The sequence below is a fragment of the Anabrus simplex genome, chromosome 5, assembly GCF_040414725.1.
Source record: "Anabrus simplex isolate iqAnaSimp1 chromosome 5, ASM4041472v1, whole genome shotgun sequence".
Classification (NCBI taxonomy): Eukaryota; Metazoa; Arthropoda; class Insecta; order Orthoptera; family Tettigoniidae; genus Anabrus; species Anabrus simplex.
In genome coordinates this window covers 379613611-379636660 of record NC_090269.1, presented here as the reverse complement: position 1 = coordinate 379636660, position 23050 = coordinate 379613611, and the positions used below count along the sequence as shown (strand labels likewise).

The window sequence follows — 23050 nt, the reverse complement described above, 5'->3', positions numbered from 1 at the left end:
AACCCCCAAAACGAGCGCACACCACACGCTGTGACATCAATGGAAGTCTCCTATGTAGGACAGTGCAGTGAAGGTGCACTAGGAGAGATTTGTACCTCCACTTGTATGAACGCCTGCCTTTGTCTTTTATACCCAAACTTGGTAAAACTTTCGTAGCCTACTCGGTGAACGAAAGTTAGCAATATAAAGCAAGTTGAAAAAAGAAAATAGAATAGACATTCAATATGGCGCGACTCAGACGACGTCACATAATACTCAGTAGTTTTACCAATGTCATTGCACAAACAAAGAAGGTCTGGGTGCTAAGCCCGGAGGTTAGAGCCGCGAAGCAGTCCACTGGCCTCTAGTATCCTCTGACAACACCACTGTTTGCAAGCAAAGGGGACCTCCAAACTCCCAAGTTAGGTATCTGGTATCCCGTGACTAAAAGCAACACAACACAAAAATTATGAAGTACGGTACCGGTACTTCATAAAATCATGCCGCAGATAGAGCATTCACTTCCCGCTCACGCCAATATCCAATTTTGCTGTTCTCTTACTTTTACCAAATGTTGCAGACCTATGCTTGGATACAATGCAAGCTCTATAGGAGACCAAACGAAACTTGACCCAAATGTTGCAGACCTATGCTTGGATACAATGCAAGCTCTATAGGAGACCAAACGAAACTTGAGACATCACAATTGAAAAGGTTGGGATATTTTCATATTTGCAATCATTGAAATTAAATTATGGTCCCTTCTGGGAACTTAATTTCTTGATATAATAGCCAAAGGCAAGCGTTTATATTAGTGGAGGTACATGTCTTCCCTAGTGAACTATCACTGCATTGTCCTACAAAGGAGGCTTCCAGTGGTGTCTCAATGATGCACTAGCTGCCAGCATCCTGGACAGGTATGGCAGTCAAACTAAAGAGCCCGCTGCCACACTGCGATGAAACACTAGTAATTGCAGGACTGAAAAAGCCTGAAGAGGTTGAATATTTTATTATTCTCACATATATTTGTAATGCACTTCATACAAGGATGAAAAACACCTGTGAATTAAGCTCAATTCTTTGGCTTTATTTCCACCTGTCCTTCGTGGAATGAAGCTAGCGGAGTTAATAAATTTGATTATCAGTTCAGTTTGAACCATTATTTTTCACTTTTTCTATCAAAGTCATTTTATTTGGTATGTGATATTTGTGGTTACAATCCCAGATGATGTATGTGGTATTTTAAAAGTAAATAAGACTGAGAAGGTTGCACAGTTCCGATCACATACCTGTGAGCTTACCTGTGAGCTTTCATTTGGGAGAGGGAGGGTTAGAACCTCACTGTCAGTGGCCCTGAAGAAGGTTCTCCATTGTTTCCCATTTTCACACCAAGAAAATGTTGGGGCTGTACCTTGGTTAAGGCCATAGTCACTTCCTTCCCAATCCTAGACAAATTCCATCTTTTCATTACCGGACAAGGTGGCTGTGCAGTTAGAAGCGCACAGCTGTGAGCTTGCATCTGGGAGATAGTGGGTTCAAACCCCACTGTCGGCAGCTCTGAAGATGGTTTTCCATGTTTTCCTATTTTCACACCAGGCACATGCTGGGGCTGTACCTTGATTAAGGCCATGGCCGATTCCTTCCCACTCCTAGGCCTTTCCTATCTCATCATTGCCAGAAAACCTATCTGTGTCAGTACAACGTAAAGTAAATTGTAAAAATAAAATGAAAAAGCCTTTTCATTGCTTAAAATCTTCCATGCATTAGTGCAATGTTAAAACCACTAGCAAAAATATTTAAAAAATTCATTCCCTGTCATTCAGTTTCCTTGTAAAGCTGGAGGTCGCCCGGTTATTATCACAATATAAAACAATAAGACTGCTTTTGTTTTTCATTTATCTCTATTTTATTGTCATTATTATCAGTAATTTAAGCATTTTTATACTATTACGTACTTGTTGCAGTTTCGAGAACGAAGGTACGTGTTGGAAGTAGATGCTAATATGGGGCTTAGAAGCATCCTTAATCGGAACAACTGCCCAAACAACCAGATGCAAGCAATTCAAGCTGATCCAAATCCCAATGAGATCAACACCATCAGGAGGAGTAAGTCATTCATCACTCGGTCTAGTATTAATATTAACTAAATCTTGAAAGCATGCCTTCACTTTTTTACTTTTTTAACCCTCTCAGTGTATGTTCATAGGTGTAACTAATACCACTGAATAGGAGAGAGTTAAAGAAAGAATGAGAAAGAGGTGCATGAGAGTGACTTGCATATTGCTGTATGTAATGGATTAAGCAAAATCAAAAATTGTTGTTAGATTACATTTTCTCCTTCCTTCTGCTAGTGTTAATAACTCAAAGGCAAAATGTTACCAACTTACTTAATTCCTCGGCATAACACCTTGAGAAATCTGAGCCTTGTTGGCTATCAGATACATCCATCTGTCTGTCCGTCCACAGAACAGCTGCCATCTGGTTCTGAGTGGAGTACTTTCTTTGGAATACAATGTTCATTCATCCTTTCACATGCCATAGCCATCATAGTCTTCATGCCTTGATGTCTATAGCTATTTATTAGGACTACGATGCAGAGCTTCCAAATTGGTTTTGTTCTTATTCTTTAGGCACCTTTGTCACAGACTGCTTCACAAATATAACATAAAATTTTTCTCTCCCAAACATTCAGTTTATTTTCATTTCTTGCAGCCATTGTCCATGTTTCAGATCCATACAGTATAGTTCTCTCAATTTCCTCGTTAACGACCGGCAACTCGAAAGTTAAGCAGTACACCCCCCCCCGACAGTAACCAGATTTGTGTCTGTCTACAGTCACCTCTTTTGTGACCAACAGCATGCTTGCTTTGTCAATGACAATCCACGTGGAGTACTTCAAAAGTGTGCCGGTTCTGAAGCCTGCTTGCTTGTAAGAACTATACAACAGGTTTTATAGTGGTCTTAATGTTACCATAGCTCTGATAAAATTGGAGTTTGTTGATGATGCAAGTAAAAATATTCAAAGAAACTCAAATTAAATGTATTATACAATCTTTTATTATAGAAATTTACCCTCAACAGGCTGTCATATGACACACTATAGTTACACAAATCAACAGCCTAGTTCTAATATCACACATCTTTCAATTCTGTGAGACTCAGGTTAACACATTCTGGGACAGTTTTTACTGCTCTATCCAATGGTGCTAATACCGTGTATGAGAAAAAATATAAATAATTGTGCAAAATTGGAAGATACGTAGTATTGGAACTAGACCATGGAAATGTATTGCTGAGAATAAAGATGGTTTCTCAAAAGGAGGATTGATCCTCAATAACTGTTGAAAGGAAGCTCTCCTTAAATCGAAATTTCCTTCGGATCTCAGCCATCAATGTTGTTCTCAAATCCATCAATAAAAGGAAAATCATGACAGATTGCACCTAACTGTTTCTTAAGGTTCATATCTTGTCACGGTTGTCCACTTAATTCTAATCTAGAAATGGTTCACAAGAATTTCTCATAACAACTACAAACAGCACACTCATAATATTCTTTTGCTACAGACACATTCATCCACAAATGTTGCAGTAAAACAATACATCAGCAACTAAGCAACATTTATTGGTGTCCCTTTTAACCATGCTTCAATAACAAACAGATCAGTGTTAACAGTAGCGTAGCCAGGATCGGCCAATGGGGGGGGTTACAGTTACAAAATTAAGATATAACATAATGAAAGTGCTTGTGCTTGTTCGTGTCTGGTACGCGCATGCATGACTGTCATAAGGATACTGATACAAGAGTGAATTACTGTATGTGATATTCAGATTGCAATAATCTACAAAATTCTTACTTTAAAATACAGAACAAGAACAATATGATCGAGGTCAGCAGTTTTATCTCAAACGGTATGTTCAGTTTACAATCTAAAATCTAATTTTCGAGGCTTCCTAGAAAATAAATTTAACACATCTGTTGCTTTTACAACTATGTCTCTGTGAATGTTCAAGGGAGCCAACCCGTTGAGTCGACTTTCACTTGTGGTATTTCTGAGGTAGGTTTTAAGGCGTCTTAATGTTGAAAATGATCTCTCACTGGCTGCAGTGGTGACAGGTAGGGTGGCAAACACTCTCAACAAGCAGTAGATTGCAGGGAGTTTATCTTGATCACATAAAATAAGTTTATTGTTTACTGTCAGTTTCTATTTATTTTCTTTTTGTGAAAGTTCAATTGGGGGGGTTCTAACCCCCAGTAACCCCCCCCCCCCTGGCTACGCCCCTGAGTGTTAAAATAGGCTGACTCAAACCAGGTGAGGAACAGGGAGGACTACTAGAATGATGATTCCAACAGACCACAAAGCTTCAAAGCACAATCTTTTAATAATGTAGTAGTTTCTCAATTAAACTGAAAGTACAACAAAGTAGAAAAACATTGCAAGTTTAATCCTCTAACATCATTAATTTCAAGTAGGACATTTAAACTTAGCGCTATATAGTGTTAGTAAAATCTGGGAACTAACAAGATTTTGAGCCAAATCTTACAGATGTTTAGAACATTACTATGACTTGGACATCAGTAAATTGTGATCAATGTCTAGTCCATCACAGCCATATTTTAATTTGTTAATTCTTTTCAATTATTGTTAACTAGTGGTAATATTTTATTGGTGTAAAATAATTTTAATGATTAAATTGTTTATATGAAAGTTCAATGTAAAGACTTAACCTTGAGATATTTGTTCAAATGAGGCTGAAGATGCTCAATATAACAAGCAAAACATGTCCCTGTTAATGTGGGTATTGTAATAAAATGTCCTTCTAGAGACAATAAACATTTTGATGTATTGAATTAAGTGGAAAATCAAACAAGAATTGTAACAATATGTATCACTTGGTTGAGCAGCTGGTCTCTCTTCCCAGCCCAAACACTGCAACATTTTTGTAACAATACTGCAAATAAGAAAGTACCCAGAACAAATCAAGCTGCTTTTCTTTGGATTTGTTCCAGTTTTTGAATCAAGTAATCCTGGTGAGGGTCACATTCACTGGAACATTACTCTAGTTGGGGTTCTACCAGAGACTTACATGCCCTCTCCTTTGTATCCATACTATAACCCCTAAATACCCTCATAACTAAAGAGATCTATAACCTTTATTCACCAAACCAAACCAAACCAAACCCCATGGCACTACAGCCCTTGAAGGGCCTTGGCCTACCAAGCGACCGCTGCTCAGCCCGAAGGCCTGCAGATTACGAGGTGTCGTGTGGTCAGCACAACGAATCCTCTCGGCCGTTATTCTTGGCTTTCTAGACCGGACCTTTATTCACAATCCTGTTTATTTGATTACAGTACCCCAATGAAGATCTTCCTTATATTAACACCTAGGTACTTACAGTGATCCCCATAAAGAACTTTCACCCCATCAACACAGTAATTAAAACAGAGGACTTTTCCTCTTAGTGAAATTCACAACCTGTCTTTAAACCCTGATTATCATCATACCATTACCTGCTGTCCATCTCACAATTCACAACGGTGTCAAGGTTTTTTTACAGTTGCTCACCATCTTGTAACTTATTTATTACTCTATACATCTGCAAAAAGCCTTATCTCTGACTCCACTTCTTTACTGATATCATTAATTTAATATATAAGGAAACATAAATGTCCAATCATAAGCTGCAAGTTCAATTTAACCTGCTATTTGTACACATTTGATAAATAGCAACACTGGCTTGAGATTATATATAGATTAAAGTTAAGCTCATATTTTTTTCTTATTTCAGGTGACATTCCCATCACCCACTGCTGTGAAGAAAGTAAGTCATAATGTTCAATTTTTTATCTGAATTCACTTAATTTACAGTAGGTCTCTTGAATATTTAAAAACCAAGTAATTTATGTAAAATTGTATTGCATTTTTCTATTGTACCGGTACCATTCTTATTTGCAGATTTAAGTTCTATATTTGCCTTGTAGCCTTCTAGAAACTAATCATGTTTTATTTCTTCCAGCTGGTGAGGTGCTGAAGCTTGTAACCACACTAACTTCCATCATTGAGAAACTCAAGGAGGATATTGAAAGTCAGGTAATTCTTTTAAATTTCTATGTTTGTTAACTGACTGCAAGAGATTTAGCATATAAGAATCTTCAAATTTTTATTAGGTGTTATTTGGCTATTTTCTATAATTTGAAGAAAGTTTGGAGACAGTAAAACACAAACTTTGAACTACCAAATACATTGAATATCATATAATAAATTTATCATGTCACAACATTTCATATCAATGCAGTATCATAATTGTCATTTCATGTTATATTATACATGATCATCAGATACTACTAAACATAATAGCTAAGTCAAAATACACTGCAGAAAAAAAAAAAAAAACCCATCCAAACACCATAAAATAAGGAATGTAGAATACAGAAATTTTGGCAATATATTTGTCGAGGTAACATATTTAATTAATGAAAGGTACAAGACTACAGGTTAATGTCCGTGTGAGAAAAACCATCGCAAATGTGCCATGCTGGTCCATTAATAACCGGTGTAATCGCCTGACTGTTGAATGCAGTCATGTAAACTAGCATGCATTGCGTCGTATAGATGCTGGATGTCAGCTTGTGGGATGGAGTTCCATGCCTGTTGCACTAGATTGGTCAATACAGGGATGGTTAATGCTGGTTGTGGATGATGCTGGAGTTGTCCCATACGTGCTTGATTGGGGACAGATTGGGGGAACGAGCAGGTCAAGGCAAAATGTCAACACTCTGTAGAGCACGTTGGGTTACAACAGCAGCATTAGGGGCGTGCATTATCCCAGGAATGCTGTTTATGAATTACAGCACAACAGGTCAAAGCACCAGACAGACATACACATCTGCAGTCAAGGTGCTTGGAATAACCACGAGTGTTTCTGCTGTCATAGGAAGTTGCTTCCCAGACCAGAACTCCTGGTGTAGGTCCAGTGTGCCAACGCCACAGACAGGTGGAATGCAGGTGCTCACCTGGCCTCCTTCTAACCAACACATGGCCATCACTGCCACCAAGGCAGAACCGGCTTTCATCGGAAAACACAGCGGACCTCCACTCCATCCTCCAATGAGCTCTTGCTCGACACATGCATGCCACAGGGTGTCTGGCTCAGAGCTGTCCTTCAATTAACCGATTTTGAACAGTTCGTCGTGTCACTGTGGTGCTAACTGTGGCTCGAATTGCTGCTACAGGTGCAGTCCATTGCGCCACGGCCATACGCCGAATACAGCGGTCCTGCCTCTCGGTGGTACAATGGGGACATCCTTAGCCCCGTCTTCTTGCGAGTGTACCTTCTCATGACCACTGCTGCCAGTATGCATGCACAGTGGAGACATTCCTTCCAAGTCGTTCTGCAATAGCGCGGAAGGAAAATCCACCTTTACATAGTCCTATTATACGGCCTCATTCAACCACAGTGAGCTGTTGATACTGGCCTCTTCGTCATCGTAAAGGCATTCTTGACCCGCTCACTGTCAATGTAAAAAAATGGTCAGAATTGAAAAACCTGCAATAATGTGTGGTAATTTTAACACAGATTACCTTATAGAGACAATAAATGTAAATTGGTAGATTAATATCAGTCTTCAATTTAATGTCAACTATAATGTCCATTCTAGAAGAGCATCTACACATAAGTCTGCTTTTACATCTATTTTTTAAAAGGTATACAGATTTGAAATGTGATATTAAAGTATTCATTAGAGCAGGTTCAGTGATCATGATGTTCAGATTTTGAGCAGTTATCCAAAACTAGACATTTAATATAAAAACTATTTTATTATAAAACATAAAATGTTCAATGAAGAAAGTATACATAAATTTAAGTATTTACAACACAAGCAAAACAATAGTGCTCTCCAAACTTATTTTTACACAATTTAAATTAAATTTGAATTAAAATAAGAACTAATTACAGTCATTTGTGGCTAACACCTGAAATATTGGTATCAAGCCAGAGGAGGTGGGCTCTACATAAATAATATAACTCTCATCAAGTCTCTCCCAGCCAGGAAATGCCTTGCATTTTAAGAAATATGAATCTAATAATAGAGTTATCAGGAAGGTTAAAAGAATGGCTAGTGATTCTTCAATAGCACCCTCAACAAACAGAATGAAAGCAATGTAAAACAACTAACACAACTAATCAGTATCATAACACATATTTAATGGTTGACTGAGCAGCTGACTTCTAGGGTGATATACATTCCCATGCAGGTATTATTTATGAAATACTTCCTCTCATGTTGAGGCTGCCTTATAACAAAATATCCTTTTATATTAATTTTTACAAAAGTAAGCTTGTGCCCTCATCCCAAGGTGCAACTCTTTTCAGGCACACCCCCAATGGAGGTGAGCTGCATGTACCATTTCAGTCACAGCCTTCCTGCCAGTTTTAAATTTCTGGCAGTACCGGGAATCGAACCCGGGACCCGAGGATGGCTGCTAATAACACTAGCTGTTACGCTACGGAAGCGGACAATTTTAAAAAAAATAGACATAATCTTGAGAAATTTAAATGGTAAACTAACTGCAACAATGATATTTTGGAATAACAATAACTGGAAGGACAAAGATGATGATCATGAGGCCTCTAGTTGTCTTAGGCACTGCACCTTTTTCATCTTTCTTGCTTGCTTTTCCTCAGTCAAATTATTTCTTCTCAGAGCAAGACTTTATGGGTGATCATCTTGATAGGTTTCCCCTTTATACAACAATCACCAGAACTAGTCCAAGATTCATTTCTGATAACAGGGTAGACTAGGGAGCGGTGAGGAGAGTACAGGATGCTGGATGTCAAATAAGGAAAAATGTGAAGTTGTTGGTGTTCATCTGTAGAAGTATGTAAGGAAAGGAATAGAATTAAATAATTTAATGTATATTTATATTGTAATAACAGTTGAATAACCGGGTGAGTTGGTCATGCGGTTAGAGGCGCGCTGCTGTGAGCTTGCATCCAGGAGATAGTGGGTTCAAATCCCAATGTCGGCAGCCCTGAAGATGTTTTTCTGTGGTTTCCAATTTTCACACCAGGCAAATTCTGGGGCTGTACCTTAATTAAGGCCACGGCCGCTTCCTTCCAACTCCTAGGCCTTTCCTATCCCATCGTCGCCATAAGACCTATCTGTGTCAGTGTGACGTAAAACCACTAGCAAGTAAGTAAGGGTTGAATCATGGCTAAAAAGGGATATTACTGATGCAGAAATTCTTTCCCAGAACTGGAGTATTTATTTTAGAGAAAGGATAGATTTGATAGGAAGGGGAGTATTTATACTGGTGGAAAAAATTGAAAGCTATGAAAAATTTAAGGATGAAAAACATGAAATTCTAGGTGTAAGGCTTATTTCTAAAGATAATAGGCAACTTGATATTTTTGGAGTGTACAGAATCAGAGTGGGCAACTCTCACACAGAATTATTTGATAGATAATCAGCTATATGGGGAATGACACAGGAATGAATGTAATTGTAGCGGGTGATCTTAATCTACCAAAATGTAAATTGGGAAGGTAATGTGAATGACAAAAGGCATGACCAACTGATGGTAAACAAGTTAATCTGTGAAGGACAGCTCAATCAGAAACTAATGAACTCAACTAGAGGGAAGAATATTCTAGATGTGGTACTGATAAAACCAGATGAACTCTATAGAGAAACTGAAGTGATAAATGGTATGGTTATGAAGCTATTTTTTGTAGTTAAAAGTAATTATGTTGCTTGGTTCAAAAAGGGCCAATGTCATTTTTTATCGAAATTGAGATATTAACTGATACAAACGCGTTTTATCTTGGCTTGCAACATGTTAAAAGAGCCAATGTCTCCGTTAAGTACTAAACAAACAGTTAACGTTTAATTAAATAAGCCCTTGCTAATAATGTTAGATTCCCAATAAAGATTAGAGACCTGGCAATTTTTAAAGAATACGATAGAAAAAATTAGCGTTTAATAAGGTGACTTCCACAAAGAAAGTATAAAGTTATTTAAAGTTAGTTGTTGAAAAAAATAATTGGAAAACTATAAGCAAAACTTCAAATGCTCATAGCTCAAAAAGTTTTTTGACATTGGCCCTTTTAGAACCAAGCCACAGAATTATGATTGCGGAAAATATAAATGCAAACAGCTTATAGGATGGGTTCAAAAAAATTGTTGAGGAGTGTGAAAACAGGTATGTACCCTTAAAGGTGGTAAGGAATGGTAAAGACCCCCAGTACTGTATTTTAACAGAAAAATAAAGAGATAGAAGGAGCTGGAGTTTGGAAAGAAATAGAGTTAGAATTGATTGTGGAAGGTAGGAGAGTTTGAAGGAACTTACCAGGATATTGAATTAAGCAAAAAAAATCAACTAAGGATAACATGATGACAAGCATAAATTGGAAATCGTATGAATTTCAGAGAAAAATGGAAGAGTATAGGTACTTTAAGGCAGAAATAGGTTCCAGAAAGGACATTCTTGCAGTCATTAACGAACAAGAATGATTTACAGAAGGCAGAATTATTTAGCTAGCCATATGTTAAAATAGTTGGACATAAGTTAGAAAAGGTGACAAATACTAGCAAAGTACTGAAATTTACCTATGATAACAAAGATAGGCTATTTATAAAATGATACAAAAGATGAAAACTAGATAAACAGCTGGAATTGATAAGATTTCTGAGGATATACTAACGGCAATGGGTTGGGATATTATATCATATCAGAAGTACTTATCTGATTACTATTTGTATGAAAGAGCTATACGAAATGAATAGAGAGTTGCTACAGGCCAGTCAGCTTGACATATGTTGCTTGTAAGCTCTGGGAAAGTGTTCTTTCTGATGATATTAGACATCTTTGTGAAATCACTAACTGGTTTAATAGGAGGCAGTACTTCGGTCATATTATGCGAAAACATGATTCACTGGAAAAGAGGGCGACAACGGATGAGGTGGATTGATGGCATCAAGGAAGCCATGGCTCTCAATTTAGAAAGACTTCGGAAAATAGTATACGACAGGAAGAAATGGCGCACTTTGGTCTATGGGGTCACGGAGAGTCAAAAGCGATTAAACGACTAACAACAACAACAGTTCGGGTTTAGGAGAAGTTTTTCAGTGAGGCTCAACTTGTAGGATTCCAGCAAGATATTGCAGGTATTTTAGATTCAGAAGGTCAAATGGGCGGTATCGCTATTGACCTAGATCATGGGGGATAATAGTGAAACTGAGTGCAATTGGACTAGACAAAAGAGTGACCAAATGGGTGGGTACATTTCTAGAAACTAGAACTCAGAGAATTACAGTTGGTGAAACATTATTTCATCCTGTAATGATCAAGGCAGTGAATGATATAAGTAAAGAACTGGAATCATAGATAAGAATTTTTGCAGATGATGTTATACTGTTTAGAGTAATAAATAAGTTATAGGATTGTGAGCAACTGCATAAAGATCTCAACAATGTTGTGAGATGGACATGATGGTAAACAGGGTGAAAAGTCAGGTTTTAAGTTTCTCCAAGAGGAAAAGTCCTCTCAGTTTTAATTACAGTGTTGATGGAGTGGAAGTAACTCATGGGATTCACTGTAAGTACCTAGGAAGATAAATTCATTGGATAATCACATGAACATGATTATAAATGAAGTTTACAGATCTCTCCATATGGTTGTGCGAGTATATAGGGGTAAGGATGTAAAGGAGACGGCATATAAATCACTGGTAAAATCCCAATTAGAATTGGTTCCAATGTATGGAACTGTCAAGTGGATTAGTTGATTCAAGAGCTGCGGTGAAACAATCTGTCTATTTCATTTTCCTGTCTGTTATACAAAGAGTCATTCTTATTATATGCATGTCAGATCTGTGGTGATAAAATTGTGCTACCATTCTAACCACTGAATATTCTATCTTTTATTAGCGATCTGAGATCCACTACTTAAGAACTCTAATGGAGCAGTGCGAATCTTGCAGGCGAGGTAAGTGTCTAATTTAAATAATAATAATAATAATAATAATAATAATAATAATAATAATAATAATAATAATAATAATAATAATAATAATAATAATAATAAATGAAAATTCAACAGATAGTTTTTCAACCCTTAGTGACTGTGAATTATCTACAGTATTTAATCCAAATGCTGTCTCTGTGTGATAGCACTAAATTCTTTTGAGTTTTCTTGACCTTTTTCATTAATAATAATTGTATATTTACTACACCATGTCTATCATTTTATGAGATACTAATTATTGAATCTATCTTCGACAAGTTACCCATGTAGGTGTTTCCCGGAGAAAAGCAATGTAATTTGTGGCTGGATTGAAGTATGAATTTGACTTCTTGTCTGTAAAAGGACAGGCTTATTAGTGAATAAACAAAGCAAGTTATTTTACTCTTTCACTCCTCCTGTCATATTCATACAGCCTGTTCCACTCATCACGACAGAAACTAGAATATAAATAAAATTGTAAATATTTCCATTATTGTTCACCTGTATAATGAAAAAGATTGGAAATTTTATTTTCTACAACTATGGTTATATAGCACATATCACTAAGATCAGTATTAATGGAGATATTCTAGAATTAATTTGTAGACCTCGCCCTGAACTACTATTTATCGATCATGAATAAAATTATTCGTAGCTTAGATTGTAGTGTCTTTTTCCCTGGCTTAAAATACTAGTTTTCATTAAATTCTGTTCTCCTGTTTTCTCATGATGTGCGTACATATATACAGACAGACATGATGGATAGTGAGTTGCGTAGCCCTGTTTAGTTCACATAGTGACATGTGGAACAGTTATACCAACCTGTCAAACACCTGGAGTGAAAAATGAAAGAAAAAGGGGTGCATGATGGTACAAGAGGATAGTGTGCTGGCAATTGGGAATGGTGGTCTCAGCCAAAGGATCTCAGCAGCAGTCCAAGTGTGCAGTCACACCGTATGTTAGATATTTTAGTTTTAATTTGTGGTTAGTGTCAAAATACATTTTTGGTGTATTTTAAACAAACGGTATTTAATTTAATTTGTGGACTACCAGAGAGACGTTGTTCAGAGTAGTTGCATCAGTAGAATTGTAAACATTGCATTTCCTTCTCGTTTGTGATATGAGCAATGCACAAATACCAATTTTTTAAAATTCTGACCAACTGCAGACAAAACTTTATTGTTCTATACAGATATTTGAATTCAGTATCTGTAGCATTCATGAGACTTAATGTGTTGAATTTTTTATATAAAATACATTTATTTTACTATAACAAAGAAAGTTATTTATTCATTCATAAAATAAACTATATTTAAGAAAGAAGACTTAGGCTTAATTGATTGAATCATACTACACATTTATTTACTAATATAAGTTCACAATTATATAATTTTATAGGAGTTTTCTTCTTGAATGAAATTTAATTCGCCTTTCTTTGCCTTCAACATTTCAAGGTTCGAGAGAGTCCTGTTCCAGCAATCCATCTCCATGTTTTCCTGGTGTAGCATGTAGAGACACAGCTGAAGGTGTGCGCTGTGGGCGCTGTCCAGCAGGTTACGTAGGAGATGGTCGAAGCTGCAAGCCTGGCATTACTTGTCAAGAACAACCTTGTTACCCAGGTAGGAAAGTGTTCTGACTCACTGTCGAATGATAATATTACAGTAAATTGTATGCAGGATATTTGAATAGGTCACTTGAGAAACCCCACGTGTCCAAGGAACAGACTTCTGAGAAAAACATAAAAACTGCTTGCTTACTGTCAGGTAAATGAAAAGGTAAGGCATGATATTGTATCAGTAGTATATGTTATAGCACACTTTTCATAAGAAAAAAATTATAAAATGCTCCTGCTAGATATTCCTTTTTTGCATTTTACAGTATTGGACTTATGGGATTTTCCAAATGACTGACATATTTAATTGAAAGAAAATGAGGTCCTGTATGCAAGTAAGTGGTAACAGTTGCAACTAAAAGAGGGCAATTTATCTAAAGATTCACCAAGTTTCTCACTCAGGATATTGGCGACACTCATCTAATGATTTCAAATTCTACACTGTCGTTAGTTGGCCAATCATAAAGTTCCGAATAGAAATCCCTTGCTTCTCCTTCACTAGAAGACATTTTCATTACAATGTTGTTATATTTTGAAGTGTTTGAAAGAATACAGGGCTGGTAGTCAGTGATTTGAAAAATACTACGTCGAGGATTTGTGACAAGTGGTGTTTCTCCATGCTCTGTTATATCTTGCCTCACAGAGCCGGAGTTCAGTAATAACCCAATTTTCTTTTTCTTGTAATAAGTTATCTGAAACCATCTCTTCTCAGTTATGACTCAGTTAATTTATAACTGTTAGGTTCAACAGTCTGCCAAAAACTAACTTTGAGTAAGTAAATTTATAAACCACCTGAAAAAGATAACATATAGTAACATCATCAGATTCTATCAAATCACACTCAGATATGTAGAATTAATATTTATGTTTAAATACTTAGGAACATGAAATCTGGAACTTATCTTAATGATGTCCTCCTTTGTCTCTGCTCCTGCACTTACGGTGAGGTTTTTCAAAAATGAAATGGGTACAATGTATAACGTACCCTTTTATGGGGAAATCCAAAATTTCTGGCTACAGCTTTCATTTATGCAAGCTAGTATGAAGACAAAGTTGAAATTCAAGAGGTCAAACTTTTTTTTTTTTTTTTTTTTTGCAATTTTTGCTTTCCATTGCACCGACACAGAAAGGTCTTTTGACAGCGATGGGATAGGAAAGGCCCAGGAGTGGGAAGGAAGCAGCCATGGCCTTAATTAAGGTACAGCCCCAACATTGACCTGGTATGAAAATGGGAAACCAAGGAAAACCATCTTTAGGGCTGCCAACAGTGGTGTTCGAACCCACCATCTCCCGGATGCAAGCTCACAGCTGTGTACCCCTAACCACACATCTAACTCACCCGGTAGAGGACAAACTGGGACAAATAACTGGGACAAATATTAATTTATAGGAAGAGGAATTAGGGATTTGAATAATTTATCAAGGAAGTTGTTCAATAAATTTCCAAGTTCATTGAAATAATTTAAAGAAAGAATAGGTAAACAATTGATTGATTGATTGATTGATTGATTGATTGATTGATTGATTGATTGATTGATTCATTCATTCATTCATTCATTCATTCATTCATTCATTCATTCTTTAAAAAATTCTAGCCTTCTTTCCATTATTTTTTTAACATAACATGTAATCACTAAACTTCTCAGATTTCTTTCTCATAATGCAAAATGCAAGGCTGGGTACAGAGATTAACAAAAGGGTGCAAAACAATATGTAAAGAGAATGGAGGAGGAAAGAATACCAAAGCAGTTGATGGAGAATAAGTTTGAGTGAAGGAGAGCAAGAGGGAGACCCATAGTAAGATAGATAGATAGATTTGATAAATAATGGAAATGAACAAACAATGTTCTTATCTTTATGAATATGACTTGATCAAGACAAGAATAAGAAGAAAGGACCTGGAATTAAATGTAGTTACAGAAGAAGAATGGTGGAAGGAGACAAGAAGGTGGAGAAGTGCCAACAGTGCCGCAAACTGGATAAGGGAAAATGATGATGTATAGGTTTTTTTTAAAATTTGCTTTACATTGCGCTGACACAGATAGGTCTCATGGTGATGATGGGATAGGAAAGGGCTGGGAGTGGGAAGGTACAGTCCCAGTATTTGTCTGTTGTGAAAATGGGAAACCATGCAAAACCATCTTCACGGCTGCCGACAGTGGGGTTTGAACTCACTATCTCCCAAATGTAAGCTGATAGCTACGTACCCCAACTGTTTGGTTACATGCTTATAGTTATTCAATATTAATTACATGCCTTATCGCCAATCTTCTGGGACCTCTTTCTCACTCTGTGCATACTTGAACTGTCTATGGACATATGTCCACTGCAGTCACTAAGGTCCAACTATACTTCTATTATTTCTGTTGGTACTTCTATTATTTCTGTTGTAACTTTGTTTCCATAGCTTTCCCTACTCTCGTGCGTGCGAGAATGTTTTCATTCCCCAGCCTGAAGGGGTGGGGCGGGCCACCTGAAGGGTTACGCCCTCCCTCTGGCCATGAGCTTGGGCGGGGTTGAAGAGATTTGATAGAAGAAGGAGAGGGGAAAGGAGATGTGTGATTAAGGAGTGGGGAGAATAGGGACCTCTTGACTAAGTGTTTTTTTTTTAATATACAAAAGAGAGATGAAGCTTTATTGAGCAGCAATACAATGCAAGATGTTACATACAGTGCTTTACATGACTGTGTGATGGAAACGATGAAGGGCTAGGAGGTGGTAAAATGAGGAGAAGTTAACAAGGGAAGTGAGGATAAGATGGAAAAGATCCGGATTAGGTAAGGGAGGCATAAAGGAGTTGGGAGGTGGTGGAATGGTGAGATGAGGACGAGGAGATTGGGGAGATGGGATGGGCTGGGGACGGCTGCGTAGTGTGGGATTACGGTGCGATGGAAGTGGAACAGAATGAGAGGGTTCAACCCTATGATAGCGGCCGTAGATGTGGATGCTTTGGTCTATAAGGCGCTGGACGTCGGTGTGTGTTGGCAGCTGGAGTCTCACCAGAAATGTGGGACCATCGGAGTTATAGATGCGGGATGCTCTCTTGACAGGTACTCTGGCCTGGCGAAGGTCACGTGTGATGGCAGCAAGCGCTATATTGGGGTCCATACCGCGCAGAACACAACTGTAAGTTGAGGAACGATCAGATGGCGGTGGTGGCGAAGATGAACGTGCCGCATTGTCAGGAGGATTGGTAGAAGTTCCCTCGATGGATGGTGGTTGAGACATTTCCTGGCGGCATGTCTGCTTAGGGTTGGGAGGGAGAGGAAGAGAGGTCAGGAGAGGAGATGGATGGGATGGGATGAGGTGGTAGTAGTAATAGAAATCATGGGAGAAAGTTGCGTAGAAGTAGTGATGATAGTGGGAGTAGTCATGGTAGGGACAGGTACGGTAGGCGAAATGTTGGGAGAGATAGGAACAGAGATGGAAGTAGTTGCGATGGTGTTAGTGGTGCAACAAGAAGACGATGGAAGTGGGGGTGGTGTATATGGTGGAGGCGGGCGAGCAGTGGGCGGTACAGGTTCTTGAGCGTTGATGTATGCTGGTATAGATGATACACGATGACGTCTGCGCTGGATAACCACGTCGGTAGCTCGGATAGAATGGCTGGTACTGGCAGAATGGAAGTGAAGAAGAATCTCCGGTGCAGGAACAGAGCCGTAATAGAGGCGAGTGACACTGAAGACACCGAGCCGGCGAAGTTCATTAGCAATGTCGTCAACTGATAGAGTTGGGTCTACATCACTTACTAGGAGAGTAGACATGGCTGGCTGGGGAAGGCCGTCAACCCAACTTGGGGACAGCCGATTTGCTAATTGGCTCGGCGAAGAACGAGGTATAGATGTGGTGTCCTCCGGCCGATCAAAAATACAGGAAGAGACAAAGGAGCGATGAGTCCTCGTTCAGAGATCTGCCTCCCCCAACTCTCATCTTCTTTGAGAAATCTATCTTGCAACATTGTTCTCTGTGTTAGGGTGACTAAAAAATGTTGTCTGTCTGCCTATTAGATGCAACATAACTAAAGCCTGGTAAGAAGAGGTATAACCTGTGGGAGTGGTGATTTCATCATAATATTGGCCAATAATAAAAATGACTACCACCTGTTCTTTTTAATTGAATGTGTTTAAGTAAATTAATACCTAATTTCTCTGTTTAAAAAAAGTTTGATTTTTTACAGGTGTGCAGTGTTACGACACAGTTGAAGGTTTCAGATGTGGTCCATGTCCACGAGGATATGTGGGAGATGGTCAGCGTTGCAAGCAACGTGGAGGGTGTGACAACAACCCTTGTCACCCAGGTATGTTTTCATTCACGTATATGATATACCATGCTCACCGATAAACGAGCAACTTCTAATTGTGTTTTACTACACAGGTGTACAATGCGTAAGTGATGATAATCCTCCTTATTTCCGCTGTGGCCCATGCCCAAGAGGCACAACCGGTAACGGGACTTCCTGTCACGATCTAGATGAGGTAAGGTTAAATGTTATGCAGTTTATTATAAGATTTATAATGACAAGCTTCAATCTTCTTCTGGGATATTACTTAACTGGTGACATTTCACCTTGACAAGGCAGCCGATTAGTAATTCAAATGTTGACATATTTATAAAATCAGTATGGCCTAATATCCCTGAAAAATATAGTAGTTTTGTCTGTTGACATCGACCATGAAAGCCTACACCTGTATATCATCATTATTGTCATCGTCGGTTTGCCCTTCCAGAGAGCTGGGTAGGGTGTTTGAAAACGAGCTTCTTCCAAAGTTGCCTATTCAAAAAGATTTTGTTGTCCATGGTTCATGGTGTGGGTTACTGTAGTCACATCCTAGTTCGTAAACCATGGGCAACGGCTGAGTGGCCTAGTAAGTGGTCCTGAGAGTCGGGATACCAGTTGCTATGGAATGGGAGTGGGCATCTTGGACATATTTTGAGTCATGACCCTCCTTGTGCTCAGGCGGCTAGGACTATACAATCCACCGGTGGTCCATAACCCGTTAGAGGAGAGATCCTCACTTGGACTATGTGTAAGTAGAGTAGCATCCTGCTTCATGAATTTACCGAGCTCAGAACATTTTAAGCAAGCCTCGGACCTATGGGAGTAACGGAGTCCCACTCCCATTTGATAGGCGAGGGACTCCTTGGAAACAACATGGTAAACGAAATGGAATTTGATGGGGAGCTATCAATATTAATGGGGCTTATGGAAGAAAGAAAGTAGAACTAGCTGAGTCAGCAAAGAGGATGAATTTGGATGTGCTAGGAGTAAGTGATATTCGGGTAAGGGGAAATCACGAGGAAGAGATAGGAGATTATAAAGTGTACTTGACGGGTGTTAGAAAGGAAAGGGCAGAGTATGGGGTAGGGCTGTTTATCAGGAATACTATTGCATGCAACATAGTTTCTGTTAGGCACGTAAATGAGCGAATGATGTGGGTAGATTTGGCAGTTGGAGGAATTAGGACGAGAATTGTCTCAGTGTATTCACCATGTGAGGGTGCAGATGAGGATGAAGTTGACAAGTTTTATGAAGCATTGAGTGACATCGTGGTCAGGGTCAACACCAAGGATAGAACAGTGCTAATGGGTGATTTCAGTGCAAGAGTTGGAAATAGAACTGAAGGATACGAAAGGGTGATTGGTAAATGTGGGGAAGATATGGAAGCTAATAGGATTGGGAAGCATCTGCTGGACTTCTGTGCTAGTATGGATTTAGCAGTTACGAATACGTTCTTCAAGCAAATCCATAATAGACTTCGTCGCCGTAAGACATATCTGTGTCGGTGCGACGTAAAGCAAATAGCAAAAAAAAAAAAAAAAAAAGCATAATAGACTATATCTTAACCAACTTCGAATTCAGGAAATCTGTTAGGAATATACGAGTTTCCGGGGATTTTTTGATGATACAGACCACTATCTGATCTGTAGTGAACTAAGTATCTCTAGGCCTAAGGTAGAGAAAGTAAAATCTGTCTGCAAACGAATAAGGGTAGAAAATCTCCAGGACGAGGAAATTAGACAAAAGTACATGGACATGATTAGTGAGAAGTTTCAAACAGTAGACAGTAAGCAGGTACAGAATATAGAAAGAGAATGGGTGGCACACAGGGATGCTGTAGTAGAAACAGCAAGGGAATGCCTAGGGACAACTGTGTGTAAAGATGGGAAAAGGCAAACTTGGTGGAATGATGAAGTGAGAGCAGCTTGTAAACATAAAAAGAAGGCTTATCAGAAATGGTTCCAAACAAGGGCCGAGGCATACAGGGAATTGTACATAGATGAAAGAAACAGAGCGAAACAAATAGTTGTAGAATCTAAAAAGAAAGCATGGGAAGATTTTGGTAACAACCTGGAAAGGCTAGGTCAAGCAGCAGGGAAACCTTTCTGGACTGTAATAAAGAATCTTAGGAAGGGAGGGAAAAAGGAAATGAACAGTGTTCTGAGTAATTCAGGTGAACTCATAATAGATCCCAGGAAATCACTGGACAGGTGGAGGGAATATTTTGAACATCTTCTCAACATAAAAGGAAATCTTCCTGGTGGTGTTGCGAACAGCCAAGCTCATGAGGAGGAAAATTATGTTGGTGAAATTACTCTTGAGGAAGTGGAAAGGATGGTAAATAAACTCCATTGCCATAAAGCAGCAGGAATAGATGAAATTAGACCTGAAATGGTGAAGTATAGCGGGAAGGCAGGGAGGAAATGGCTTCATAGAGTAGTAAAATTAACATGGAGTGTTGGTAAGGTACCTTCAGATTGGACAAAAGCAGTAATTGCATAATTGCACCTATCTATAAGCAAGGGAACAGGAAGGATTGCAACAACTATCGAGGTATCTCATTGATTAGTATACCAGGCAAAGTATTCACTGGCATCTTGGAAGGGAGGGTGTGATCAGTAGTTGAGAGGAAGTTGGATGAAAACCAGTGTGGTTTCAAACCACAACGGAGCTGTCAGGATCAGATTTTTAGTATGCGCCAGGTAATCGAAAAATGCTACGAGAGGAATAGACAGTTGTGTTTATGTTTTGTAGATCTAGAGAAAGCAAATGACAGGGTACCAAGATAAAAGATGTTCGCCATACTGGGCGACTATGGAATTAAATGTTCATTATTAAAATCAATCAAAGGCATTTATGTTGACAATTGGGCTTCAGTGAGAATTGATGGTAGAATGAGTTCTTGGTTCAGGGTACTTACAGGGGTTAGACAAGGCTGTAATCTTTCACCTTTGCTGTTCATAGTTTACATGGATCATCTAGTGAAAGGTATAAAGTGGCAGGGAGGGATTCAGTTAGGTGAAAATGTAGTAAGCAGTCTGGCCTATGCTGACGACTTGGTCTTAATGGCAGATTGCACCAAAAGCCTGCAGTCTAATATCTTAGAACTTGAAAATAGGTGTAATGAGTATAGTTTAAAAATTAGCCTTTGGAAGACTAAATTGATGTCAGTAGGTAAGATATTCAACAGAACTGAATGTTAGATTGGTAATACAAAGCTAGAACAGGTCGATAATTTCAAGTGTTTAGGTTGTGTGTTCTCCCAGGATGGTAATATAGTAAGTGAGATTGAATCAAGGTGTAGTAAAGCTAATGTAGTGAGCTCGCAGTTGCGATCAACAGTATTCTGTAAGAAGGAAGTCAGCTCCCAGACGAAACTATCTTTACATCGGTCTGTTTTCAGACTAACTTTGCTTTATGGGAGCAAAAGCTGCATTGACTCAGGATATCTTATTCATAAATTAGAAGTAACAGATATCAAAGTAATGAGAATGATTGCTGGTACAAATAGGTGGGAACAATGGCAGGAGGATACTCAGAATGAGGAAATAAAGGCTAATTTAGGAATGAACTCAATGGATGAAGCTGTACGCATAAACCGGCTTCGGTGGTGGGGTTATATTAGGCGAATGGAGGAGGATAGGTTTCCTAGGAAAAATGGACTCTGCTATGGAGGGTAAGAGAAGTATAGGGAGACCAAGATGATGCTGGTTAGACTCAGTTTCTAATGATTCAAAGATAAGAGGTATAGAACTAAATGAGGCCACAGCACTAGTTGCAAATAGAGGATTGTGGCGACGTTTAGTAAATTCACAGAGACTTGCAGACTGAACGCTGAAAGGCATAACAGTCTATAATGATGATGATAATGATAATGATAATGTATGTAGATATGGCAGATTCTCAATTTCATCCTCTTCTCTCCACGTTTTCCCTCAGTTGGTCCATCCATCTTTTTCTTGGTCTTCCAGCTGGTCAATCAGTCAATACTGATCTGCATTTAGGGCAGTTGCCCAGGTGGCAGATTCCCTATCTGTTGTTTTCCTAGCCTTTTCTTAAATGATTTCAGTGACATTGGAAATTTATTGAACATCTCTCTTGGTAAGTTATTCCAATCCCTAACTCCCCTTCCTATATTGAATATTTGCCCCAATTCTACCTGGTATTCTCTTTTCCAAATAAGCACATGGTAACCTTGTGCTGTTCATTCATTGAACATGCCCAAACCATTGAAGTCTAGATGACCTAAGTCTTTCCTCCATCGATTCATTTAGACCTAGGTTCGATCGGATCTCATAATTGTTCACGTGATCAAGTTGTGGAGGGCAGTTCTAAGAAATTTTATTTTACAGGCTTGAATCCTATACCTGTATATAAGATTTATAATTATTAACTGATATGAGGAACATACAATTATTTCAAGAAATAACGATTTACTGTGAAATCACGTTGAATTTTTAAACTGAAAATTAAAATGCTTCTTCTTCTTCTTCTTCTTCTTCTTCTTCTTCTTCTTCTTCTTCTTTTTTCTTCTTCTTCTTCTTCTTCTTCTTCTTCTTCTTCTTCTTCTTCTTCTTCTGTGATTCTCCCTGGGAAGTATGGTGTATCAACACCTGATTCTGTCAGTCTACCACTCCTGTTCAGACACTTTACTTCTGTTGATTTCCTTTACTCAGTAACTTCTGCTATTGAGTCTATGCATTTCAATCTAGGGTGCCCTATAGCTCTCTTTCTATCCTTTTGTTTCCATGAGAGTTTTCCTTTGAATTCTCATCTGATATTTTCATATGTGTCCAAACCACCCTTAACTATATCAGTCTTGTAACGTAATGAGTACACTTTATGATGCATGCAATGGTATTTTGGTAAACTGGGTGAGAAGTCAGATTGTAAGTTTCACAAAAAGTCCTCTCAGTTTTAATATTACTTTATTGATGGAGAGAAAGTACCTCATGGGGATCACTGTAAGCACCTAGGTGTTAATATAGAAAGGTTACAGACATCTTCATATGGTTATGAAGGTATTTACAGGTTGTAGTAAGAATATAAGGATGGTGGAAAGACCTAGAACCCACTGGATGGACATCGTAAAGATGGACATCGCAGATCAGGGAAGGACACTAGAGGATGTCATTAACAACAGAATGTATCTCAATAAGACAGAATGGAAGAGG

The 23050-nt window shown here is 38.4% G+C and overlaps 1 protein-coding gene across 1 annotated transcript in view; it reads left to right on the top strand.

The window, feature by feature from the left end:
- Nucleotides 1-23050, top strand: part of Tsp (Thrombospondin) — a 182167-nt gene that overhangs the window by 92121 nt on the left and 66996 nt on the right. The window contains exons 3-9 of the mRNA XM_067147719.2: nt 1944-2085; nt 5768-5800; nt 5996-6069; nt 11910-11967; nt 13440-13604; nt 17775-17894; nt 17972-18072. Coding sequence (XP_067003820.1) covers nt 1944-2085; nt 5768-5800; nt 5996-6069; nt 11910-11967; nt 13440-13604; nt 17775-17894; nt 17972-18072 — 693 coding nt within the window. The remainder of the gene's footprint in view (nt 1-1943; nt 2086-5767; nt 5801-5995; nt 6070-11909; nt 11968-13439; nt 13605-17774; nt 17895-17971; nt 18073-23050) is intronic.